Source organism: Trematomus bernacchii, unplaced genomic scaffold, assembly GCF_902827165.1.
Source record: "Trematomus bernacchii unplaced genomic scaffold, fTreBer1.1, whole genome shotgun sequence".
Lineage (NCBI taxonomy): Eukaryota > Metazoa > Chordata > Actinopteri > Perciformes > Nototheniidae > Trematomus > Trematomus bernacchii.
The window spans coordinates 78798-103103 of NW_022987732.1; the positions used below are offsets into that span (position 1 = coordinate 78798).

Genomic DNA, 24306 nt, shown 5'->3' on the forward strand with positions numbered 1-24306 from the left:
AGCATTACAAGCTAAAGAAAACACCTCACACTAACCACATACTTAAAAACACAGACTTATGAGGGAAGGGAAAATAGAAACCTTGGGTGTTTCTCAATCGAGGAAGGCTGCTCCAGAGCCACTATTTCAAGGATGCTACGTCATCGAGTGGACTGTTCCAATGTCCAGGATGCTTGGAATTCTACCGAGGCCGGCGTCCTTCATAGCGAGAAATTTCGAGGCTGCACATGTGTATTCTCCGCGGTCTTAAAATCCCCACAATGCTTTGCGCACGGACCAATTTCCAAAATCGTTGGCGGAAATCTCACTCCATTTAAGGCGGGGCCTCTCATATGACGCACACCTGCACACCTGTTAGCCTGTTCCACCATTCTTCGTTCTCCGAGGCTAGGAAGGATTCTTGCCTCGCTTCTGAAGGACCTGACTCTGAGGGACATGTCCTACCAAGGATGCGTCCTCGACATTGAGAAACACCCCTTGGTTTATGCATTGTCGAAAAACGTAAAGCATTTTTTTTTGAATAAATTGTCGTACAATCTGCACATTTTTAACTTCCGTTTATATAATGAATTGTATACTATTTATTTGTATTTGTATACATTTTTATGTTTATATAAATATCTTTATTATTTTCATTCTAATGAAGCTCAGCGCAAGTTCAACCAGGAAGACCGTCTTTACTAATCCATTTACTATTTCTATGTTACGTGATCGGGGGCGTCACTCCCCAGCTTAACCAATCACTTCGATCTATTCTCACAAGCCTATCATAGCGCTCCGCTAACCCTTTTAAATCTGCTCTCCCCTCCGACAGCTGTCATTTCAGGTGACTCGACGCAACCCTCCTCCACCCCCTTTTCACCTCCTGTCCCTCTGAATCCAGGGTCAAGCTAAGCCCCTCCCCTTCAGACCGACCCAACTATCCATTCACCACCACCAGGGTCAAGCTAAGCCCCTCCCCTTCAGACCGACCCAACTATCCATTCACCACCACCAGGGTCAAGCTAAGCCACTCCCCTTCAGACCAACCCAACTACCCATTCACCACAACCAGGGTCAAGCTAAGCCACTCCCCTTCAGACCGACCCCAACTATCCATTCACCACCACCAGGGTCAAGCTAAGCCCCTCCCCTTCAGACCGATCCCAACTACCCATTCACCACCACCAGGGTCAAGCTAAGCCACTCCCCTTCAGACCGACCCCAACTATCCATTCACCACCACCAGGGTCAAGCTAAGCCACTCCCCTTCAGACCGACCCAACTACCCATTCACCACAACCAGGGTCAAGCTAAGCCACTCCCCTTCCGACAGACCCCAACTATCCATTCACCACCACCAAGGTCAAGCTAAGCCACTCCCCTTCAGACCGACCCCAACTATCCATTCACCACCACCACCAGGGTCAAGCTAAGCCACTCCCCTTCAGACCGACCCAACTACCCATTCACCACAACCAGGGTCAAGCTAAGCCACTCCCCTTCCGACCAACCCAACTATCCATTCACCACCACCAGGGTCTAGACCCCGGGGGGTTTCATCGGATCGGTTCTCCCCTCCCGAATGATACTCCTGCACAACGGGGCCTAATCGCCAAAACTCCATTACATTCATTTGTGTATTCCTGGCAATAAATATGTATTCTTAAATCAAAACTGTCTCTCCTGATTGAAATGTATTTGTTTTTGTAATTCTAAAAATGGAGCAACTGTCACAAACTCCAATGTCTAACTGGACAAAGAAAAGCCTTCTGGTCTTACAGGAGATGTGTGTGATTGAGCCAACTCAACAACTTGAAATCATGAAAACAACCCAAGAAGAAAAAGGGATTGTTATCGATCGTAGCGGTAAAACAAACTCCTCGACGACTCTTTCAAAAGAAGCAAGGCAGAATGACAGAAAGACAATTCTTTATTTGTCACAGCAGAAGTAACAAAGGATGTTTGCAAAGTAAAAACAAAGATATCACCCTCACAAAACTCCTTAAAGAAAAAACAAGTTGGTGTTTTCATTTCCTTTATTTGTAACACACATAAGAGCTGTTATTTATTCACTGACATTTCCTCTCGTGGTTGTTGTTCAACCGTTTGTTTTTTAACTTCCTCACTGAAACACGCGGAGCAGGAGTCAGTGTTTTACTGCTGACGCCAAAATGCAACCGTCCAATAAAAAAAAATGAAAATCAGGGGCAGGAAGCGGTTTATTTTGAGGGGAAGCGGCAGTGTAAATCAGGACGTGGATTACGGAGAGTTAAGCAAAGAGGGAATGGAGTTATCAACCCTCTGATGTGGGAGGCTTGTACCAGGGAGCAGGTTTTCTGAAGGCTCTGGAAGCTGAGTAAAACGTGGTAATATCAGGTGTTTTCTCAGCGTAGTCATCCAGGTAACAAACTAAATCTGCTGCTCTGAACAGACCCTTAGTTTGATATCAACGGATCAAAAGGAAAAACCTCCTTATCTGTACATCAGCACGATTTAATGTAACTGTATTTGTGCACTTTGAGGGATATATTTACACGTTTGTCAGTTGTGAAGCGTGCCAGTAAGAGCTTGGTGGGGTGTGACTATGAACTGTGTGTTTGTGTTAGCGCACACATAACTCCTTCTTCACCGAGTGAACCGCTCCTGTTCCTCTCATTCGGACACTCTCCGGTAGAAGTAGAGATAGCCCAGGTCTTTGGGAGGTTTCTCCGAAGCGCAGACCTTCTGATCGTTGAAGATGACCCACCTGTGGAGCAGAGAGATCACTCGGTTCACAAAGAGCCACGACATAACCGACAGGCTATGGGTTTGATCATGTTCACATAGTAGAGATGCTTTTTTTAAATCATAGGGTCTTGTTTTAAAATGAAAAACGCTTAATGTGACATCTGCTTTCGTCATATTAGGTTTCTTTGTGCAATCTCAGGTTGTTTATTTGTTTAAGAAGCGTTCACTAACTAAGATGAGGTCATTATTAGGCCTGTCGCGATAATCAATAAATTGACTTATCGTACGATAAATAAAAATGGACTCGATAAATTGCCGTTTACATGCGTGTTTGTTTACATAAGGATGTGACCAGAATTGTAGCCCGGCGCGCTGTGAGGGGCGGGGCTCACACACAGCCAGGTCAGGACACTCCGCGTGCAGCAGTGTAGCAGCCAAATTAATAATATAGAGACAAGCAGGAGACAACGTGTGACTTACTCGAGGGGAATTTGAAGTTAAATGGAATTGGTTGCAAAACCGATTTACGCCAAATCAACGAGGCGAACCTACGGACTTGAATGAGCCGGGCGGTGTGTCGCATTTGTTTTAAAAAGGTAGCAACAAAAGCTAGCAATACGACCAACCTTAAACTGCATCTGAAACACAACCACCCCATTCCGTGTTCCCAGCTGGGAGCAAACACGGCAGCTGGAGATGGAGAGCCCCCACCTTCCCGACAGTTTGCAATCAAAGATGCATTTGCCCGACAATGCAAACATGTTGGTGTTCCTTGCTCGAAATCTTTGAAATACAGATTTGGATATGGCCTGTTGAGGCATCTGGGTCTTTGGATGGACAGTGGACTGTACACTTGACTGTTGTTTTAAGGAGGTTTATTTTGCTTGTGAGACAATGTGTGCTCATATTTATTTATATATATATATATATAGATATATGAGAGAGAGAGCTCTGTTTTCCAGCCTGAGTCTATTTAATTGATTGTTGTGGTTGTGTGTGATTTTAATTAATTTGTTATAACTAAATGTATTTGTTTTATTTATTATATATAATTTATATATTTGAATATTATTTCACATTTCATTTGCAATGTTGAATGTTCAATAAAAAGTTCAGTTTGAAAGGATGTACTTGAATTATTATGATATATTATCATTATGTCAGTGGTCTAAAATGGTCTTACAACGGTGCCGACAATATTATCGTTTATCGCAATCATTTCAGGGAAAATGTATCGTCCAACAAAATGAATTATCGTGACAGGCCGAGTCATTATCATTACTATAATTATCATTTGTGACAATTTATTTCACATTTACACTTATTTATCCGTGGTTTTCTTCAGCCATGGTTGGTCAGAGCTGCAGTTACTCAATGAGCTGAAAGCCTCCCAGAAGAAAGATATATATAACATTTTAAATAAATGTAAGTGTTACATGCATCAACTGTGTCACAGTTAAATCAAAAACCTGATTAAAGTACCATTTTGGATAATACTGATGCACAATTTAAACCACTGTTTTCACATCAGCAACAACTATTGTTCACAGCAGACGTGGAGTGTGGTGCCCCCTGCTGAGGCGATGTAGAATACTTGGTAGAATTAAAGAAATATACAACATTTAATGAATAAATGACCTTCTGATTGAGAACAGTAAGCACATAACCTATGAGATTGTAACATATTCAGGTTTTTTTTCCGACAGTTCTGACTTATAAATGACATATTGAGTCCTTGAAATAGTAAGAATAGAAACACATAATGAAAGAAAGACTTACTGGTGATCCTTCTTGATGTGGCAGACGTAGTGGCCGCACATTGTGCTCGTCCCCATGTGACTGATGAATGCAAACAGCTCGTACTCTGGAGAAAGGAGAGAAGCCATTAGATCAATCGCAGTTACACCATAAGATATATTTTAAAATATGAAATGTAATAATAGCGGATGACAGAACACAGGTCTTTAAATATAGGATGATTGTGTCGCTGCTGTCTACATTTCAGGTTTCTGAACACAACAGAGTGGTGCAGGAATGAGTCGGAAAACCCGGATATGAGTTAGCATTTTAGCACTTCTGGTCCAAAGCTTAAGAAAGGTGGTTGCTAACAAGGGTCTAAATGAGACTACCAAACGTCATCACGCTGAACATTAGCCGCCTTTAGCTTAGCGGTGGTGACGTGAAGTCAGGTGATGTAGGTTGTTTGTAGCTTAGCTTTTTACTTCTGGTGAGTGCATCAATGCTTCAAAAACATGTTTAATGGGGTGTTAACATGTGGAGATTATCCTGCTGAACAAAACAAATAAGTATCATAAGTTTGTGTTTGCTACAAAGCTTTTTTTCTGCTATATCTGAAAGTTAAATGGAAAAATTCCGTTGCTGCTTTTTGTGAAAGTGGGCCCTTGTGATGCTTGTTGGGGAAATATTGTCCTAGACCCATACCTTTGACCCAGTTTATCAGTCTGTACTGCCCTCACTGAGCTCAGGCACCTACAACCGTGGGCTGCTCTGCTCTCAGTGTTTTGTCTCCCTGTTCCTGCCTGTTGGCGTCAGCTGATAGGTGTTATTGTGCGTTGCCTGTTTCATCTTGTTATGTTGATTATTCTCTCAGAACTAGCTAAATACATGGGTCTGGGGTAGAGATCTTCAGAATTGGTTTTGGCAACCGCTGTGTCAACTCGTGGCTCACGACATGTCTTGTGAATTAATTCAATGTAATGCCTCCTCTGATTAGGACTCACTTCCTGGTCCGTCTTTGACCCGAGGGCCAGGCGGGGGGGGCTCCCTGCCGCCCTCGCTCTCTGCCGCTGAGCGACCGCCTTCAGACACGTCCATCGACTCCAGGTCGTCCAGGTGGGAGAAGATCCAGTCCACCGCCCGGTCCAGGACATTACTCTGTCAAACAAGAGGACGAGACGTCATCAAGAATGTCAATAACTTGAGCTTTTAGTCGAAAAATAAGCTCCTCTCTTCCCTTCTGGAGAAAGGGTGGATTTTACCGAACAAGTTAGAGGAACCACGGGAGCTGATGCCGTTTCTTCACAGGCGGACAATAAGATTATAAGAACACTGCTGTTACATCAGATGGATGACACTCATTTCCTACACGGCATTATGTGGTAGCTGCTAGGCCTGAATAATTTAAATAAATACAATTTGAATTAAGTTCATTCTGACTTATATTGCAATTACAATATCATTTGGGACATCAGGGCGAATTATAGCTTTTACATTATTATCCTCTTTTCATTGTACTTAGTATAACATGATCATGGTGTGCTTTTTGATGTGTATGTACCAAACAATTATGTTTTATAAAGTCTGTAAATTATAATGTCTTATCTGCAGCATCATAATATTTAATTTGAAACTGTATTACAAGCATTTCGCCTTCAACTAATGGAGAGATTCTTCACATGTTAAACCCTTGTAGCTGCATTTTATTTTCAATGAGTTGATAATTTAATAACGCATTTAAAATACTATTATAGGCGACTTCTATAAAGGAGCCACACGTTGGATAATCTCATAATGATATAACTATAATACTGAAAATGTAATTATATAATAAAAAGAGCTAGCTGTTTCTCAACATGACACGGGTACTGAGGCTAAATATGGCAACACATACGTTTATCTAATCTCAGTAATTTAAAATGAGGGTCATACAAACCGCTATCGGCTGCTTTTTGTCCTCCTAATATGTAATGGTGTGATAATGACAAAGTGGGAAAACATTTTTGAAATCTAGATCTCAACCTAACCCTAATTATCCTTAAAAAAACGTCTTTAGTTGCTTCAGTTAGAGCCCAAACCCAATTACTAGTTAGTATCCGTGTTTTCTCTGCAACTTTCCTTCCTCTGCAGTGTGTTGTCCTGTGACGCATTGTATTAAATCATTTCTGACCGTTTAATTTGCAGAAATATGAAAACCTGTGGTAGCAAATGTACAATGTCTTTGTCATGACCACATACCAGTAGTTAAATCCTGAAGGCATATCGGCCAACAACTAGTTTGAGTCTTTAAGAACGACCAAACTAGGCGTGTCAGATCTTTTAAAAATCATTTCTGACCGTTTAATTTGTGCATAATATGAAGACCTGTGGTAGCTAATGTAGATGTCTTTGTCACAACCACATACTGGTGCTTCGGAGACATCTTAGTCCAGGGGTGTCAAACTCAATTTCATCACGGGCCACATCAGCATTATGGTTGAGAGAGAGAGAGTGAGAGTGAGAGAGAGAGAGAGTGTGTGTGTGTGTGTTGCATGCATGTAGCAGTGTGTGCTACATGCTCGGTAGATTTCCAAGTATGCTGGAGATTGGAACAGTACTTCGGCGGCACTCGATGACGTAGTATGCTTGAAATAGTGGCTCTGAAGCAGCTTTACTCGCGATTGAGAAACACCCTGTGTGTGTGTGTTGCATGCATGTAGCAGCGTGTGAGAGAGAGAGAGAATGTGTGTGTGTTGCATGGATGTAGAGAGAGAGAATGTGTGTTGCATGCATGTAGCAGCGTGTGAGAGAGAGAGAGAGAGAGAGAGAGAGAGAATGTGTGTGTGTACCACGGTATTTAATAATTCAGCCCCGGGGCTGCTATTTATTGAATTGCCCCTTTTGTTTGTTTGTTCACCATGTAAAGCGGCCTTGGGTCCCTTGAAAGGCGCTATACAAATGTCATCTATTATTATTATTATTATTATTATTTGAGCTTGAAAGGCGCTATACAAATAAAGTGTATGATTCTCACCGTGGCTCTGAGTGCTTTGGTGGCCTGGTCCCGGCTGAAGCCCATGGACACGATGGTGGCCAGGTGCTCCTCAGAGAGGCTCTCAGTGGGCGTGGTGCCAGAGCTGCAGCCCGGCATCACCAGGGGGGAGGCGAAGTCTGCAGCCAATCAGAGAGAGGACAACATGAGTACGAGTAAAAGAGCAATCTTTCCCATTTCCGACCAAGCCCCCAGGAAGTGCGCCGGACTCTGAGGAAAATATTCGTTGTGGCCAAACGGCGGTACTACACTTCTGTATCAGTCGCTGGGCCCGGAAAGACTTTTTCCCATTGACTAACATCGGGAAAGAGACGTCTGTAAATCGTTGGATAATTTTTTTTAAACCAAATAAACTACCCAGTATGAACATTTGTATAGCTCTTGTTAAAAACATCCGGTCCTCAAGTTGTAAAATGTGCTAATAACGTTATTCTGAGAGTTATTTACCTCTGCATTATGAACGTGCATCTAACCCACGGGACCGCGCCGCCCGGCACGTTCATGTGACGTGTTCAGTACTACATGAGTTTAACCTTTACCCATGGATGCACAATAAGAACGGATTATATGATTATATGAATACTTTCGTGACGTTTCGCTCTCAAAGGTTGGGCCATTTTGTCTTCATGCGCCAATGAGCAGCTCTCATAGGAAAGAACGAGACCCCGCCTCCCACGCTGTATCCAGTTCTTATTATACATCCATGCTTCCCACACACGAGATATTGTTTGTTTGTTTCGGTACATTAGTCGATGATGGAGACAGTTACGTCACATCAAATAAACAACTTAAAACTCATAATTTCTCTGCAGTGCAGCGGTCAAAAAACCATATGGCTTCACAACCAAAATGAACGCAGAGTATCGTCAGCAGGACTCTTTTGTACCAGCTGAGGCAATCACAGCGCCAATAAATATTTTACGCATGATTAAACGATTAAATAATCAGAATAGTAAATCAACATTGTGGCTCGTAAAGAGAGTGAGAGGAGCGATCAGACTGATGGATGACTTATTTTCGTGTGAGTTCTCTCTGCTCTGCACACCTGCGTCATCCATGTGGCCCATGATCCAGTTCATGGCAGCATCGATCCCAGTGTTCCCAGTGTAGTACACCGCCTTCCTGCACGCCTCCAGGGGGAATCCCATCTCACAAAGCTGGGACACAGTGGAGTCGTCGAGCACTGGAGCTGGATGTGTGGAGAGGGAAAAGTGAAATGACTATTTGTAGAAACACTGATGTGAAATCATTGTTGTTCTGTGTTTGTGCCTTTAGGACTTCCTTAATAAATGGCAATAGACAACTTTCTAACTTTCCTACTGTTTCACAAAAACGACTTGATCGCTTTTTGATTTCCTCAAAGGCTGCTAATGGCGACCAATTAAAAGCCTTATTCAGACTGTCAGGAAAAAGCAATGAAGTGTATTATATTGTAATTAATTCCCATTCATTTCCACAGCTCTTGTACTAAGTGGACTCCCTCTCCTTGTGTGCTGCAACTACTTAGCGTTATGCAAATGAATTTGTAACGATTCTACCCAAATTCAAATGTAGTATGATGGCATCATTGGAATAGATATTGCAACACTGCACAAGACACACTGCATTTTAGTTTTTGCAGTAATTTGAGCGTTCATTTCCCTATGAGATGAAATTGCTTAGTAAAAGTGTGGCTTACAGGGAAGCAATCTAAGCGCAGATGGTGCCATGATTTTATAACCATGCAGCGTTTCCGCCAGGGGGGTGTCTTGCCGTCATTTGACCAAAAAAAGAAATAATTCGAGTGAAGATCGAGAGTTTTTATCGCTTGAAATGACGAAAAGGAAAAAGGACAAGGACATCCCTCTGTTGGAGGGGCAAAGGAGTCTGGTGGGATTCTTCTCGCTGCCAGCAAAGCGTGTTCCTGTGACGGAAAGTGTACTGCCGGCGAGCCTTGACGGGGGGTGCTAGTGGAGCACGCGCGTGAACTGCGAGCGCCGGAGCCTCGCAGCGGCGAAACTGAGGCTCCGTGGTAAACTGTGGTAACATGAAGAGCCGTTTAGGAGCCGAAAGAGCCGGCTCTTCTTAGTGAGCCGAGCCAAATGATCCGGCTCACTAAAAAGAGCCGGAATTCCCATCACTAATACGTAAAGAGATAGTATCTATAAGGGACGGCTCAATTCAAAATCCAAGTCACGTGACACGACGTGACGTCACACCACCCCCCCCCCCCCCCTGCTCTCGGGCTGGACGCCCTCTCAGCCCTGGTCTGGCGGAAACACTGGCAGTCAACATTTACTACATAATGATACAATAAAGCAAAACAACTTGTCTATTGCCACGTTAAAAAAAAAGTTTCAAATGGATACTGACAAAAGGCGAAATAATATACGGAAAAATCTACTCATATTCAACAAAATATAAATGAATGACTTGACATGATGTGAAAATGAATAAATAGTTAGAAACCATGGCAACAGAAGGACGTGAGGAAACAGAAAAGGCGGAAACGAGGGAGGACAAATGAGAGATGAGGGGGGGGGGGGGGGGGGGGGAGAAGAAAACGCCAGACAGACTAACACAGCAGTGGGGAGTAGAGAGAGTCGTCTTCCTCGTTGCCATGGAAACCCAGGATACCTTTAACCTCCACGTCTGGGGTCATGAGAGGGGGCGGGGCCACCTCTGGAAGAAGCTCCTCCCCCGGCTGCTGACCGGTGGCTCGCAGCGCGCTCAGGTCCAGAGTGTCGGGAACGTCGATGCTCACGTCTGTATAGAAAGAAAACAAAAACAAACACATTAATAACCCATCATTCACTTTAGAGCAAATGTTTGGTTAACACACTTTAATATTATAATTATGTTATACAACTGGGTGAGGAATGTTCAAATGTAATCAAATGTCCTCTGAGATGCTGTTGCTTGTTACTGTTAGCCCATAGCAGGGATCTAGGGGAAATCATTCAAAATTTAAATACAACTTTTTACATTTTTTGAATGTCTCATAATTAGGTATTTCTGCACATTTGCAGGTAAAGATTAGGCGGCACTAATGTCATTAATATTATACCAGAATTAGATTAGTGTGTTGGCTGCATAGGATTGTTTCTGCCTCATGAGATCAAACATTTCAAAATGTTTCTGTGTTGATTTAGAGCAGGGATGGGCAAATGGCAGACCGATTTTTATTTGTATTTGTTTTACTAATACTACGTGATTTTGTTCGGCAGCAGTGTGTATTGTGTTTGTTTCCCGGGGAAAACACTCAGGAGAAACACCGGCTGTTGTTATGCCTGCTGTGACGTTAAGTTACTCCGTTCTCCGCTTGTGATTATGCCGTCACAAGCTTCAAAGCTGTATTTATCATCTGAATTTGCCGAAACAAGTTTCATATTCTAAAAGCCAAGACTTTGTTTATTTGAAATCAGATGAAAACAAACTGTCACGGACCCTGCCGAGTTATCTATGATTACTATACGCCTTACATTCATAATGTCAGCGGGAGGGAGGGGGAGCGGCACGGCGCTGAGAGGGTGCGAGAGAGCTGTCATCTTCCCTTTACAAGCTTCAAACATGTATTTATCGTGTGATGTTGGAAATAAAAGTTTCATATTCTAGAAGCCAAGACTTTGTTTGTTTAAAATCAAACAAAACACCCGAACCCGAAAAACACGAATCCATGTTTATTTTGAAATGAGCCGTTGCGACTTCCGACTGATTTCGATAGAGCGGTCACATATGAGCACAGCCCTCTGTGGATGTCAGCATGAGCAAGAGAAAGGTATCTGAGGAAAATCGTGTTTTCTAAGAAAAGTGTGAGAAAGAATATATTTTCACTGAATTCAGGGGTAAACCACAACGTTGAGTATGTTTGCAGACCCTGTCATGAAAGTAAGGGACTTGAGCCACCACTACTACTCATTTGTGTGTGTGTGTGTGTTCCAAGTGAATCTGCGGCCCCCTGGTGGCCAGTACATCAATGATGTGGCTCCCACCACCATCCAAGTTGCCCATCCCTGATTTAGAGTTATGTTTAAGATTGACAACTTTAACTGGAGTAGATAATCAGCTATAATGCTTTTATTTATACTTATGGCAGGTTTGTTTATTATTTTGGCCATGGGCAGTTACAATCCGCCTCTACATCCGTCAAAATAATATTGAAAAAAAGACAAATTACACCTCATATTGTTCATATAGTGTTTTGTTACACCCTTCACCCCTATGTCCAACTTTGGGTTGTAACAAATGCAGGAGATAAACAATCGCACTGCCTTTGATTTTCCACAAGACGGAAACACAGTTGTTCTCTGCTCCACCACACTACATAAAAGCACTTGTTTTTTTAAATCGAGCAAAAGCTGTCGGTTGCCATCAATGGCTTGCCAAAACTCTGAGATTTAACTTTTATGTGTGCCAATCGATTTCTCTGGAAATGAACCCATTTGCTGTGTGCCAGTGTATTATGAACAGGAAGTAATCAGAATCTGTTAAGTATTTATGTAAAAGTCTATAAACACACCCACAAGCTCATGAGAGGCAAAAGACACCAGTCGATCAGAAACAGAAAGTATTTTGCCTCGCTATGAAAGACAACTGTATAAATAACAGTGAGCCTGTTCAACATTCTTGCTGCATGGAAACAGGAGTTTCAAACAAGTCCCTTCAGACATTATTATCTGCTAATGTGAGATAAGTGGATTTCCAATTCAGGATCTTCTGTGTAGAGCAGTGTTTCTCAAAGTGGGGGGCGCGAGAGACCAGGAGGAAAATGGTTTTGAAAAAAAAATGAAAAACAAAATCATAATTTGAAAATGTATTGATTCGAAAATAATATGATACAGTACGGGTACGTCTGGGTCTCTGTGTTTCATTCAAGCTCGGCTCTGTGTGTGTGTGGAACGAGCCATTTTTTGTGCGTGCGCGCGCGAGAGAGAGAGAGAGCGCACCGGTACCGGAGATCGTTGTTGTTAGCTTCTGGTGCTAGCGAGCTACGCTAACGGATATAAGGAGCTTTTTCAACAACAAGGTGGAGGAGAGTCCTCTCCTGTCAGACTGAGAGGCTCAGTGAACTAAAGGACTCTCAGTGTTTAGATAGTTAACTTTAGTCTAAGTTATCTCAAACGAAAAAGGGTCTCAAACGGTTTGGTCACGATTAATGTAAACAATTATTTCAGAGGCACACGTTTATATGATCATTATAGTTATACAAAAAATAAGAGAATAAAAAACAGGTATGAAATACTATATGATAGTAAAACAAGAATACAGTTTAAAAAGGGAGTGATTAGTAAAATATCCATAAAGAAATAGAAAATCTGCTCAGTTAGTTTCATATGGGTGTTGAGAGAGGTATCCATAGATCTCTTCATTTTGCTCTCAAAGTGCACCAGATTGATGCTTTTAACTTCAATATTTAAAAAAAAATCTTCCCGGGGGAACATGCCCCCGGACCCCCCTATGTTAGGTCCACTCCCCACTTATAAAAATAGCACTTTACCCCTGCTTACACCTATATGCCGTGAGCTGATTATCGAGCCTTCATTGTAACTGTCGCGGGTGTACTGTGTGCGTGTGGGGAGTGTTGCAGTAGAAAATTCAACTGTAGCGACCAGTACATTAACGGGAAACCCTAAATGTTTGAGCACTCTCTATGAAACGTCAAGCTACAAAATAAATCTCTGGCGCCGCCACTGAGCCTGCGACCCCGTTTTGAAGAAGTCTGCAGTGCAAAACAGGCTCATTGCAGCCACTAATGATAAGACACACTTTTCTGCCAAATATCAGCATTTTCTTTGTTTTCATTTTTTTGCACAGATTGCAAAGTATTATAACTTATTGTTCTAGCAAAGGGATTGCACAGAATTGTATTTATTTTTTTGAGCACACAGACTTATGGAGCATTGTTTTATTATCTCTGTTCTAGCAAAGTTATTTTTTTGAAAGGAATGCTCACGTTCATATTGATGTATTTTAATAAATGTTAACTTAGCCCATTACGTGACTATTTGTGTTGGGGGGGGGGGGGGCCCGACTTTTTTATTTCTCCAAAGGAGGGGCCTGACAGAAAAAGTTTGAGAACCACTGGTGTAGAGGAAGTAAAACACTAATCGCTTGAACACAATCCTATAATAATATCTTTGCTCACCCAGTTTCTTGGGCACCCAGTCCAGGCCGAAGGTGAACTTCTTAATCTGGATGACCAGGTGATCAGGGAAAGAGGCGAAGCGGGTCGTTCTGACAAATGAGACGAAAGATGGCGTTAATAAACACATCTTAAAAGGTCACCTATTATGCAAAATCCACTTGTTCATGTCTCTTCTACATCAACATGTGTCCCCTCTGTGGAAAGAGACTCTGAAAGTTTCAGGAACAAAGATTCTCTCTCTTTTTGTCCTGATCCATTTATATAAAAACCTGTCTGAAAATGAGCTGATCAGATTTTAGCCACTTTATGATGTCATAACGATGTTTTGGCTTGTGTAACCATTAGCCAATCACCAACCAAGGTAACCCCCCCCCCCCCCCACCTTATCACCTGAATCTCCTCCTAGAGCACCATTGCGTTCTTTTTAACCAAATCTCTCTCTGAGGGGCGTGGGGAGGGGCTCCTTATTTTCATCTAAAGTAACAGACAGAGAATCAGCACTTTTGAAACAGGGCTGAAACAGAGGGGATTATGGGTGCAATGATGCTGCAATGATCTGTTTGGTGTTTCAGCCAATCAGAGACATGTTTTGTATATATCTGAGACCTATAATATATTGATGAAAATTAGCATAATAGGTGACCTTTAAGATCTAACATCACTTTCAGTGTGTGTGTCTCTTCATACTTGGTAGCAGTAGTCTTGGACTGCACGGCTGAGCTCCAGAAGTCTGTGAGCACCTCGGGTTCATTCAGCGCCGCCATGCAGGCTGTGAAGGGGATCTGAGCTCGCACTGTGGGGGCGGAGCTGTCCCCCTCCTCACGCCGGCGCTCTGCCTCCTGAAGCTCTTCTGTTGGACAAATATGCACATGGTTGAGAAAAAAAAACAACTTGCACAACCAAAACATAAAACCATAAATTGTTCCGACAGGTTTTATTTTACTCGCATCACAGTTACACTAAAAATGCAACTGGGAGAAATAAAGTTGACAGATGTCCGTCATACCTCAAGAAATTAATGGCAATGTTAACTTTAGAGTATGTTTTATCATAAATATTCAATGCTGAGCTATCTCTGGTCCTTTTTGTATCTGGTTTGAGATGCCAAGAGACAAAAGTAATACAATAGGGGCATTTTGTTTACATGAGGGTTAGGGTTAGGATGATGTAACATTAACTCAAGCCTATCTACATTGTTTCCCCTCACCTGTGTTGGTGGCCTGGTCCATCTGCACTGGCAGTTGCACCATGTAATCCACCCTCTGTGTGTACTTGGCTTTCTGCGACTGCTGACACACAATCCTCTCCTCCACCAGGAACCTGAAGGCTTCAGACGGGTTGGACCCAGTGCGACAGTTCCTCTGTGGGGTAAAAATAAATGCTAATGTCAGACAGAGAACAGCTGGTGACCATAAAAAAAACGAGAAGCAGAGTGAGTGTTACTTTACCTCCACCATGTTTATGAAGTGCAATAAAAACTCCTGAGCATCCTGCTGCCGGTTGGTGGAGAACTCTGGGTGGCCTCGCCCAACGAGTGCTTTGAACATTCGAGGTGCTATGCCGATTTGGTCTCCCTGCAAACACAGATTAAACAGTCAAGGGGGAGGGCTTATACACCATGTAGACCAGGGGGGTCAAACTCAATTTCATCACGGGCCACATCAGCATTATGGTTGCACTCAAGGGGCCGGTTGTAACTTTAAGACTATATAAAAATACATATATAAATATTTAATATATATAAAGTAATGTATTATATTACATTATTGCCTCTGCATTGGATTATTATCGGATAAGGTAATAACTTCATAATGAACTACGTCTGAAAGCAGAAGTCTAGGGCAAATAATTGCAAGTCTCTTCGGTGAGAATGTCTCAAAATGATTTAAAAAGAAAAGCCAAATTCTGGAAACAAAGTCAAATAAAAAAAAGGTGACATTTTGGAAAAAAAGTCAAATTTTGAAAAAGAAGTCAAATTCTGAGAAAAAAAGTCAAATTTGAGATGCATTGTGGGACATGTAGTTTATGGGCAACGCTTCTGTAAATCGGCATGTAACCGTATAATAAACATATTATATTCTTTAAAAGCTCTTGTGGGGCAACAGGCCGGATTTGGCCCCCGGGCCTTGAGTTTGACACCCCTGATCTAGACAAAAGTATTGGGGCACTCCCCTTAATCATTGAATTCAGGTGTTTCATTCAGTCCCATTGCCACAGGTGTATACAATCAAGCACCTAGCCTTGCAGTCTGCCTTTACAAACATTTCCCAAAGAATGGGTCGTTCTAAAAAGAGCTCAGTGAATTTATACAAGCTACTGTTTCAACAAGTCAGTTCGTGACATTTCTTTTCTCCAACTTCATATTAATGCCTAAGAATTTGGAATGGGATGTCATGAAAGCTCCTGTAGGTGTAATGTGTAGGTGGCACAATACTTTTGTCTATATAGTGTATCTAAGACGAAGCTAAGAAGTGTGAATCAGCTGTGTTTCTTCCTACCCTGGGTTCAGATGCACCAGTTTCATCTGCAGGGTCTGGTGCTGGTTTGGAATAGTCTCCTGACAACAGACCGTAGCCGAGCTTGGCTCTGTGGAAAAGAAAACAAAGCTGACAACACTGCACATCCAACCACACACACACAGGAGGAGGATTTGGATAAAGGCCTACATGTATTTTTGGCTTTCAAATAGCTTGTTGGAATGACTAATCAGGAAAGAGATCTCTGTTGGGTGTGAACGTTTTTGGACAGCAACAAAACAAGAGATTGTTTGGCCAAACGAAATGGAGAAATCTGACATATTTCTGTTTCAAAACACGAGATTATAGTGTATAATATAGTCTTATCATCTTATATCTGACAGTTGTGACGCGTTAAAACATAAGTGACAAGTCAAGTTGTTGTTTAGGACACGCATGAGCAACACCAAATTAAGGATTCACTTCTGTTTCCACAAAAAGAGGCCTTATCTGTTTAGATGATGCCGACTAGAGGGAAAGCTCTTTTTTCCTGCAGTGACATAATGCTAAAATGACAAGTGGCCAAGTGTCAGTATAAGTGTGACTAAACCCTTCTGATAGCAAAAGAAGAGAGGGAGACGCATTTAAATATGGAGCTGCCTGGAAAGGAATCTGTCATCAGCTGTGTGTCTGACAACTGGCACACTTTGAGTGTGTGTGTTTGTGTGTCAGTGGATGGCTCCTTTCATCGACTGTGACTAAGATGGTAGCATTTTCAAGATAAAATGGGAAAGAGGGTATGATGAGTGTTTGATTGCATGTGCATAGAAATAGTTTTAAGTGAGAAGAGATTTGAAAAAGAACGCGCTTTGGAATTTTTTTATCAAACAGGGTTATTTTCTTTTCGCACAAACCACTGAAGCGGGCTTTCAGGCATCTAACAGACCGTCCACACAGCAGTGTTAAAAAAATCTTGGAGGTGGGCGTATCTGAAGCTTGGGGATTTTTTGCGAGCAAGGCACCAACAACCAATCGCATGAATCTCCCGCCCGCGACATACGAAGCAAAAAAGTTTGAAGTAAACTGGATATAAACTCCCCAAACAGGCGAAAACCTACCACTGTCTCTGCCACCTCCCTCCATGCCTGGCTCCTCCGGTTTATATCCCGGTAGGTAAATAGGGACTGGTCATAAAGCACCGGGTGATTCCCTATCGCTCATTTCCCCTCCATTTTTTGGAATATGAGGAAATGACCTGTGGCATGTCTCTCCCAGCATACACGCCGTTTGATTGGCTAGCGCTTGAACTGTCAGATTTGCATACACGGGATTTGATTGGCTGACGCTTCCACCTCAGCCTCAAAAGTTGAACATTGCTCAACTTTGAATCCTGAAAATCCTGAAAATCTCCGCTCGCCTGCCCACAATGCAGTTTGGCGAAAAGTGAGGGAAAGTGACGTCACCCCATTCAAAGTGAATGGGCAGAAGCGTTTCAAGATTTTTTTAACGCTGCTGTGGAGACGGTCCGTAAAAGTAACACAAGAGCTAGTTATAAAAGAGGCAGACACTCACACTTGGGTTTTGAAGTCCTGGGTGGGGTCGCTTGGGGCTTCATCAATGATCTTGTCGATGTTAGACACATACCTGGAAGACGTGAGTTGAAGGATATGAAACAAAATCTTTGCATTCAGTATTTTACACATATATCTGGACAGCGTTGTTAGAGGAATATTCAATAAATCAGACATAATTATTACAACTCTATTGTTGCAATAGCCAGCTTTAAACATAGTTTTCCATTGAAATTGGCCAAAAGAAGAACCATTGTCTTTCAACATAGGAAGTCAGCCTAACAGCTGGGCGTAACAGGAGGATGGGGGCTTTGTGTAAAAGAGGGCTCTTACTTTTGCTGGAAGTCTGGCACGGTGAAGAGCACTTGCATGACAGAGTTGAGGTAGCAGCTGTTGCCCAGATTCTTCATGCCAGTCACACCGGGGCCAAACAGGGGCCGCAGGGTGGTCCCCGACTCCTGGATCACCTCCCACTCCCCAACGCGCTGGTTCACAGCGATCTCCAGCTCTGTCATCGTCCGCTCAGTCTGAGGGCAGAGGAGTCAACGTGATTACAGGATGAAGGATGAAGGGCAGGGCTCATTTTTGTTAATGAAGAGTGTGACTAAATACATCGAGAGATGAGGATAAGACGGAACCAGTGTCATTAAATACTTACAGGGATCTTATCAAAATACAATATTGTTGACAAAAAAGGACTCGACTAAAATGTAGTTTAAAGGGGCCCTATTATGCTACTTTATTGGTTCATATCAGTATGTAGTGTCTCTAGTCTACGTCTCCATAAGTTAATGTTCAAAAAGCTCTTTATTTTTCTCATACTGCCTGTGCTGCAGCACCTCTTTTCACCCTCTGTCTGAAACCAGAGCCCAGTCTGCTCTGATTGGTTAGCTGGCCTGCTCTGTTGTGATTGGTCAACCGCTTAGAGATGTCCCGCCCCTCAGCACGTACTATCACGTACAATGTGTTGGAGCGCTAGCCAATAGAAGCGCGGGTGTTACGTAGTGGTGTCACTCTGTTACAGAAGTAAACAAAGGAGTCCAATCTAGGCGGTTTAGGCAGAGGGGGAGTGTGTGAAAAGCATATTCGGAAAAGCACAATACGGCCCATTTAAGAACTGCAAATTCTAAAGGAGGTTGAACAAATGATAAGGATGTTTTGCACAGAACAAAGACTAAATAAAAAAGGCTTTTAAAATCAACACTGGGTACAGGCGATAATTGCTTTGCAGCATCCTCTAGGAAGGAAGACACTGCAAAACTCATCACCAAGTGCTGCCTTTTGTCTTAAGTGTCTACTGTAGCGCAGTTACACCCCCTGTCTGTGCAACATCATTATGTGTGTGCAATACATTAGCAAGTCACGAAACAACATTACAGTACACAGTGAGAGGTACATTGCAGACAACTGTGTAATCTGCACTCTGTATCTGAAGAGAAGCAGGTGGCAAATAAATGTATAGCAGCAGGGAAACAGAGAAAACACAGGTGTGGAGGAAAGTAGGCGGATATGATAATGGGTATGCATTCAAAGTAGGGCTGTCAAGTTAACGCACATTTTTTTTAACGCCACTAATTATTTTAACGTGAGATTAACGCATGTGTATTTGTCCTCGGCCCGCCCCGTAGTTTCAGAGCCCAAAGGCTTGACGTTGTTGTTAGTTGGATGGTGGGAGATTCTAGCGAGAGATATGGATACAGAAAAAGGTGTGTTAAACAGCAAGCCAAGCACACAGCTGATGCCGACAGCCCCGCTCCGCTTGAAAGTTTGCCGGGGAGACGCCTGGACAACAACAGCGATAGCTAAATGGGTGGCTACAGCTTAACATTGTGGTGGACGAGGGGCTGCGTTAGATAACTCGAATCGCATCCAACGTGTCGACTGCACATCACAGCGCATTATTTTGACCCACAGTGGGAACGTCTCATGCTTTGACTGTTATGAAGACAGAGGAGCGGCATTTCGCTGACAACTGTCAACAGGCTTGTCTGTTTGAGCAACTGGCTCAGTGCAGAGAAGTACACAGGGTTGGGAGAGAGTGAAGAGAGGAGAGAAGAGAAGAGAAGAGAAGAGAAGAGAAGAGAAGAGAGAGAGAGAGAGTGAAGAGAGAGAGAGAGAAGAGAGAGAGAGAGAGAGAGAGAGAGAGAGAGAGAGGTTCCAGGTTGTTGTGTTGAGAATACTCAGGAGAATATTTGTCATTGTTCCAATGATAATAAACAAACATTTGCATAAAGCATATTTGTCCACTCATATGTTGATAAGAGTATTATAGTAGTAGTAGTAGAGTAACATATTCCTCTAAGGTAGATTTAGAACAGATAAAAAATGTGCGATTAATTTGTGATTAACTATGGACATCATGCGATTAATTGCGATTAAATATTTTAATCGACTGACAGCCCTAATTAAAAGTTAGAGAACACTTGTTGTAGTCCATCAGTAATACAGCTATAATGATCTTTGTAACGATCTCTCTTTACATGATGTCATGTAAACGTATAGATTGTGTCCGTCAACAGTGTGCTGGCATTCAAACATTTACACGGGGAAATAATCAATCAAATAAATAAGTGGGCAAATTATTCAATGATTCGATTTTTCTGTAGGACACGTTTGTGTGGCATTAGAGTTTGATTGGCTCTCTAACACTGCAGCTGAATGTTAAACCCCTTAGTAATACTGGGTAATCAATGTCTCCTCTATAGAGCCAGCCACAACTGTCTGGATATCCGCCAACAGAGAAGAAAAAAGATCAGATATATCTGAATTTCAATCGTTAAACAGAGTGTTTCAGCGATACTTGTTTTTACAAGAACTTGTAGCAACTTGTTGTGTTGAATAAAGCAAACCAGTATCAATGAGAGAGAGACAAAAACAGAATAGAAAAGAAACAAGTCTGCTCCCACTAGGAACTTCAGAAACACAGAACATACCTTCTCCATGGTCATCATGTTGATGCCAAAGTGAGCCAGGTGCTCCGGGAGCTTGGAATCCAGAACCATGTCATCCTCATCGTAGGAGTACACATCTAGACATACAAAAACAGAAGAGACAATGAGGGCAATGAAGGCCAAAGCTTGAGACAAGTGCACAAATTGTAGATAGTCTGTTCAATTTTAACACTAAATATCTGTAATATGATGCCCTTGCTATTAAACCAATGTCCCATTTTATTATCCCTTTATAGCTATTAGAAATATTTAGAATATTTCTTTGATGAAATGTGAGAAAACCGTATCAGAAGCCGTACTATCTTAGTCAGCTGGAGGAGCATGTCGGTGTCTGAGTTTTAATATATTGATTTAATGGCCAGCAGGGAATGAGAGACAAAGTAAACCCAATTGAACTGTGGTTTATAAGACATGATCAGACAGTGTGCAGTTTGCTATAGTAATGAAGAGTCAGGCCCACACCAGCATATAAATGGGCAGGTTTTAGCTGAGCAGCTAATTAGCATGCTTACTGATGTAAAAAGTGCCCTTTTCCATGGTGAATATTTTTGATTGTGCACGACAACAAGTATTCATGTTGTTTGTTATTTTAAAAGGAACTTTTGCAATTAAGCTAATTTGGGTTTCTGGATTAAGCATTTTTTGGCAGCCTGTTGTCATCAAAACAAAAGTTTGATTGCATGTATGTTAACATCTTCAACATAGTAAATAAAAGAAAGCTGTTGAATTTCACTTGAAATGTCTCAGATTTTACCACAAAAAATAATGAATTGAGCTATCTGCGTACCTCCTCCATCGGGAGTGATGGTGCCAAGTTTGACAGCAATAGGGAATCCAGTCTGCTGGAAGTGGAGGAGGGCGTGGTTGTTGCCCCCGGAGCCATCAAAATACCTTCGGCCGCACATCATTTTGCCGTCCGTCAGGTTCATCCAAATGTTCTCCTGGAGGTCACACACCTCACACCGCCAGCCACTAGGATGTTCAAGACACAGGTAAAAAAAAATGTCTTGCACTGCTTTAAAAATCTTGCAGGCTTCGGCTTATAAAACCGAACAGCTATCTCTATTCTAAATATTATAACGCAGTAATGGACTAATGCAATAACGGATGCTAAATGCAATAGCATCATTGCCATTTTTTGCACATTCTTCCATCAATTGACAGCATATAAATAAGAGAAACATTTGTATAAAGTCCCCCAGTTATGAGGAACTGTATGGTAGGTGTTTTGAAGAGACAGCTCTAACGCCTCACCTGGGTGGGATCTTGACTCCGTTGTCAAGCTGTTTCAGTTCGGGGGCGTGCCTTGACTCCTGTCTCAACTCTCCATCCCACTGCTGAACTTGTAAGGCATGAGACACTGAGTCGGCTGACATGATCCCCGCCATTGACAGGGACACCTTGAGGGATGGTAGTCAAAAGAAAGACATTAGACCTGACTAATAGCTCGTAATAAAACTTCCAAACTACTTGATCACTGATGGTTTGAAGTACCAGGATGGTTAAGGCAGGTAGGAAGAGTAGTGTGTCTAGAAATTGCACACCTCCTGGCTACATAGCCTCCTACTGGAGACTACAAGTCAAGCAGGAACAGATGTAGTTCTTCCTTGCATCAAACTACGCCACTGTCACACAGCATGACTGCGCTGGATGCAGATTTAACAACACATCTTGCAGCTGCAAACTCAGCTTTCTATGTCAATATAGCATGACTTTTTTCTCTTTTTTTTTTGCTTCAATCAATTACATTTACTATCAACACCAATTGGAATTGGATATATACAAAAGTGGCGATTTTTCCCCCCTAACTGAATGATAAATATTTATCTTGCCAGAAAAAGACAAAAGATATCTCACCCGCTCTCTCACAACGTCAGGCATGGTTGCAAGGTCGTCTGATGTCACTTCCTGTCTGTCAGGTAAAATGACCACCTTATAGTCCTCCTCATACAGCTCCTGCTCCACATCAAACCCTCCTTCAATCCCTGGAAAGACAAAACAATATGATGGTTACACAGCTCAGTCTCAAAAGAAGACATTTAATGTATCTGTGTTTATGTAAAAATGCTCTCATACACTAACCTATAGCCAGTCTGGTGGGCTTTTTCTTGGGCGGGTGTCCAGATCCAGAGTTACTGTCATCTTCCTTTTGTGGGAATGACAAAATATATCAATGGTTGTAAGTTAAGTTCACTTGACGTGTTAAGAGATGGTGTGGATGGTGTCAAAAGTTTTACATTTAATTGACTGGTCTATTGATTGGTCAGGAAAATAAATCCACCTTAGCTTTGCGAGTCCGGGTGATGTGGAAGTAAGCCCTCTGGCCAGTCCGGGCATGGTGCCGTTCCACATACTGCCTCCCAAAGCCAAGGAAACTGTTCATGCACACATACAGGCCTCCTTCGCTTTCCTGCAAAAGAAAACAATGTTAAATGTCACAACCTGTCGTGATGTCTTTACATTGTGACACAACAATGGGAAGTTGAAGATGAAGGAATGTGGATGTCTTACCCATCTCACATCACTCACAAATTGATAGAAAAATAGCTATACATTGAGATTCAAGATTCAAAGGCTTAATTGTCATATGCACAGGAGCTTCAGTGTAGTTAAGGCAATGACAACTCCTCCAACAATGCAACATAAATATGTATTTATATAAAAAAAAAATATTTTAAAAAAGACTATTAAATAGTGCAAGAAGAAACAGAGTAAAAATAACATTTGGAAGGATTGTGTTTCAAGAAGAATGTTCAAGTAATGTAGAAAAAAACAACTAGCCTATACACGTCAAATAAAATACAATGAGCTAAATGTTGCAGAGAATGTTGCATGTGGCCCAGTAAATGCAGAAGCCTACATGTAAATAGAAAAGGATAAACAAGGACAGAATGTAATATTAAAGTGGAATAAATACTGGTTATTGTATTAATAAATAAAAAGGTGTGTGAATTGAACCTGCACATTTTTGCAATTGAGCCCAACACGGGTTTAATGATATCAAATTCCACAAACAACTGTAACCTAAAAGGTGGAAATACTATATGCTATGAAAAGCTAAAAAGATATTTACTACCCTGCTAAAGTTGTGACCATAAAGCGACTCAGTTAGCTTGATAGCTAGTTTGACAGCAGTTGCACTGACATAGCTAGCTAACTAGCTATAGCAGCTAAGTTTCCATTACAGTGCAGTATTAGCTTAGCTTGACGCTAGCATGCTAGTTGGTCTAAACAGGAACATATAGGAAGCCAGCGCGTTATAGTAAGACAGCCCTGACACACAGTTGCATTAGATAAACACAACAGGGAGTCAAGGGGAATGATAAATGAAACAACACGGTTTATTAGTTGACATTTTGATTTGTAAAAGGGGAAAATGGCTCACCGGAGAGGAAAATGACAAGGCGCATTCGTCTTTGTGGACACGGTCCCCGGGCTTCGGAACCCGAATTGTGGACAAAACCGACATCAAAACCTCCCCAACATCCGCCATGACAAGATAGCTAGTTCCGCCTTTCTAGTGGGAAACTTGTTCCTTTGAGTTTGGACCCCCAGCCTCTTGATTTCCCGGCTCGGATAGTGTATGTTGTCTAGCCCGTCTTGTGGTGTCTGTGTTTGGCTGAATGAATCATGAGATGCTGCCTTGTGTTGAGGGAAGGCCGAAAGAACTCAGTTGCCCGCACACCATTACCGTAATGCTTAGCATATCGGCAACGTCGTGATTTTC

General features: G+C 42.2%; 1 protein-coding gene across 2 annotated transcripts; it reads right to left on the reverse strand.

Annotated features, from left to right (window-relative positions):
* Positions 1 to 1894: 1894 nt before the first annotated feature.
* On the reverse strand, positions 1895 to 24243 carry usp5 (ubiquitin specific peptidase 5 (isopeptidase T)). Of its 2 annotated transcripts, none has more exons than XM_034145747.1 (20): positions 23965 to 24243; positions 22861 to 22989; positions 22662 to 22725; positions 22437 to 22564; positions 21834 to 21979; positions 21367 to 21551; positions 20562 to 20656; positions 17962 to 18155; positions 17630 to 17701; positions 16100 to 16187; positions 15050 to 15175; positions 14809 to 14962; positions 14289 to 14451; positions 13602 to 13690; positions 10037 to 10222; positions 8523 to 8666; positions 7460 to 7596; positions 5451 to 5604; positions 4489 to 4573; positions 1895 to 2728 (listed from the first exon to the last, which is right to left on the reverse strand). In XM_034145747.1, the coding sequence occupies exons 1-20, from the start codon at positions 24070 to 24072 to the stop codon at positions 2635 to 2637; spliced, it is 2541 nt and encodes an 846-aa protein (XP_034001638.1). In that variant the 5' UTR covers positions 24073 to 24243; the 3' UTR covers positions 1895 to 2634. The 2 variants fall into 2 exon arrangements, with proteins under 2 accessions (XP_034001638.1, XP_034001639.1); XM_034145748.1 differs by having other exon boundaries at positions 2416 to 2728; positions 10094 to 10222; positions 23965 to 24242.
* Positions 24244 to 24306: the final 63 nt, after the last annotated feature.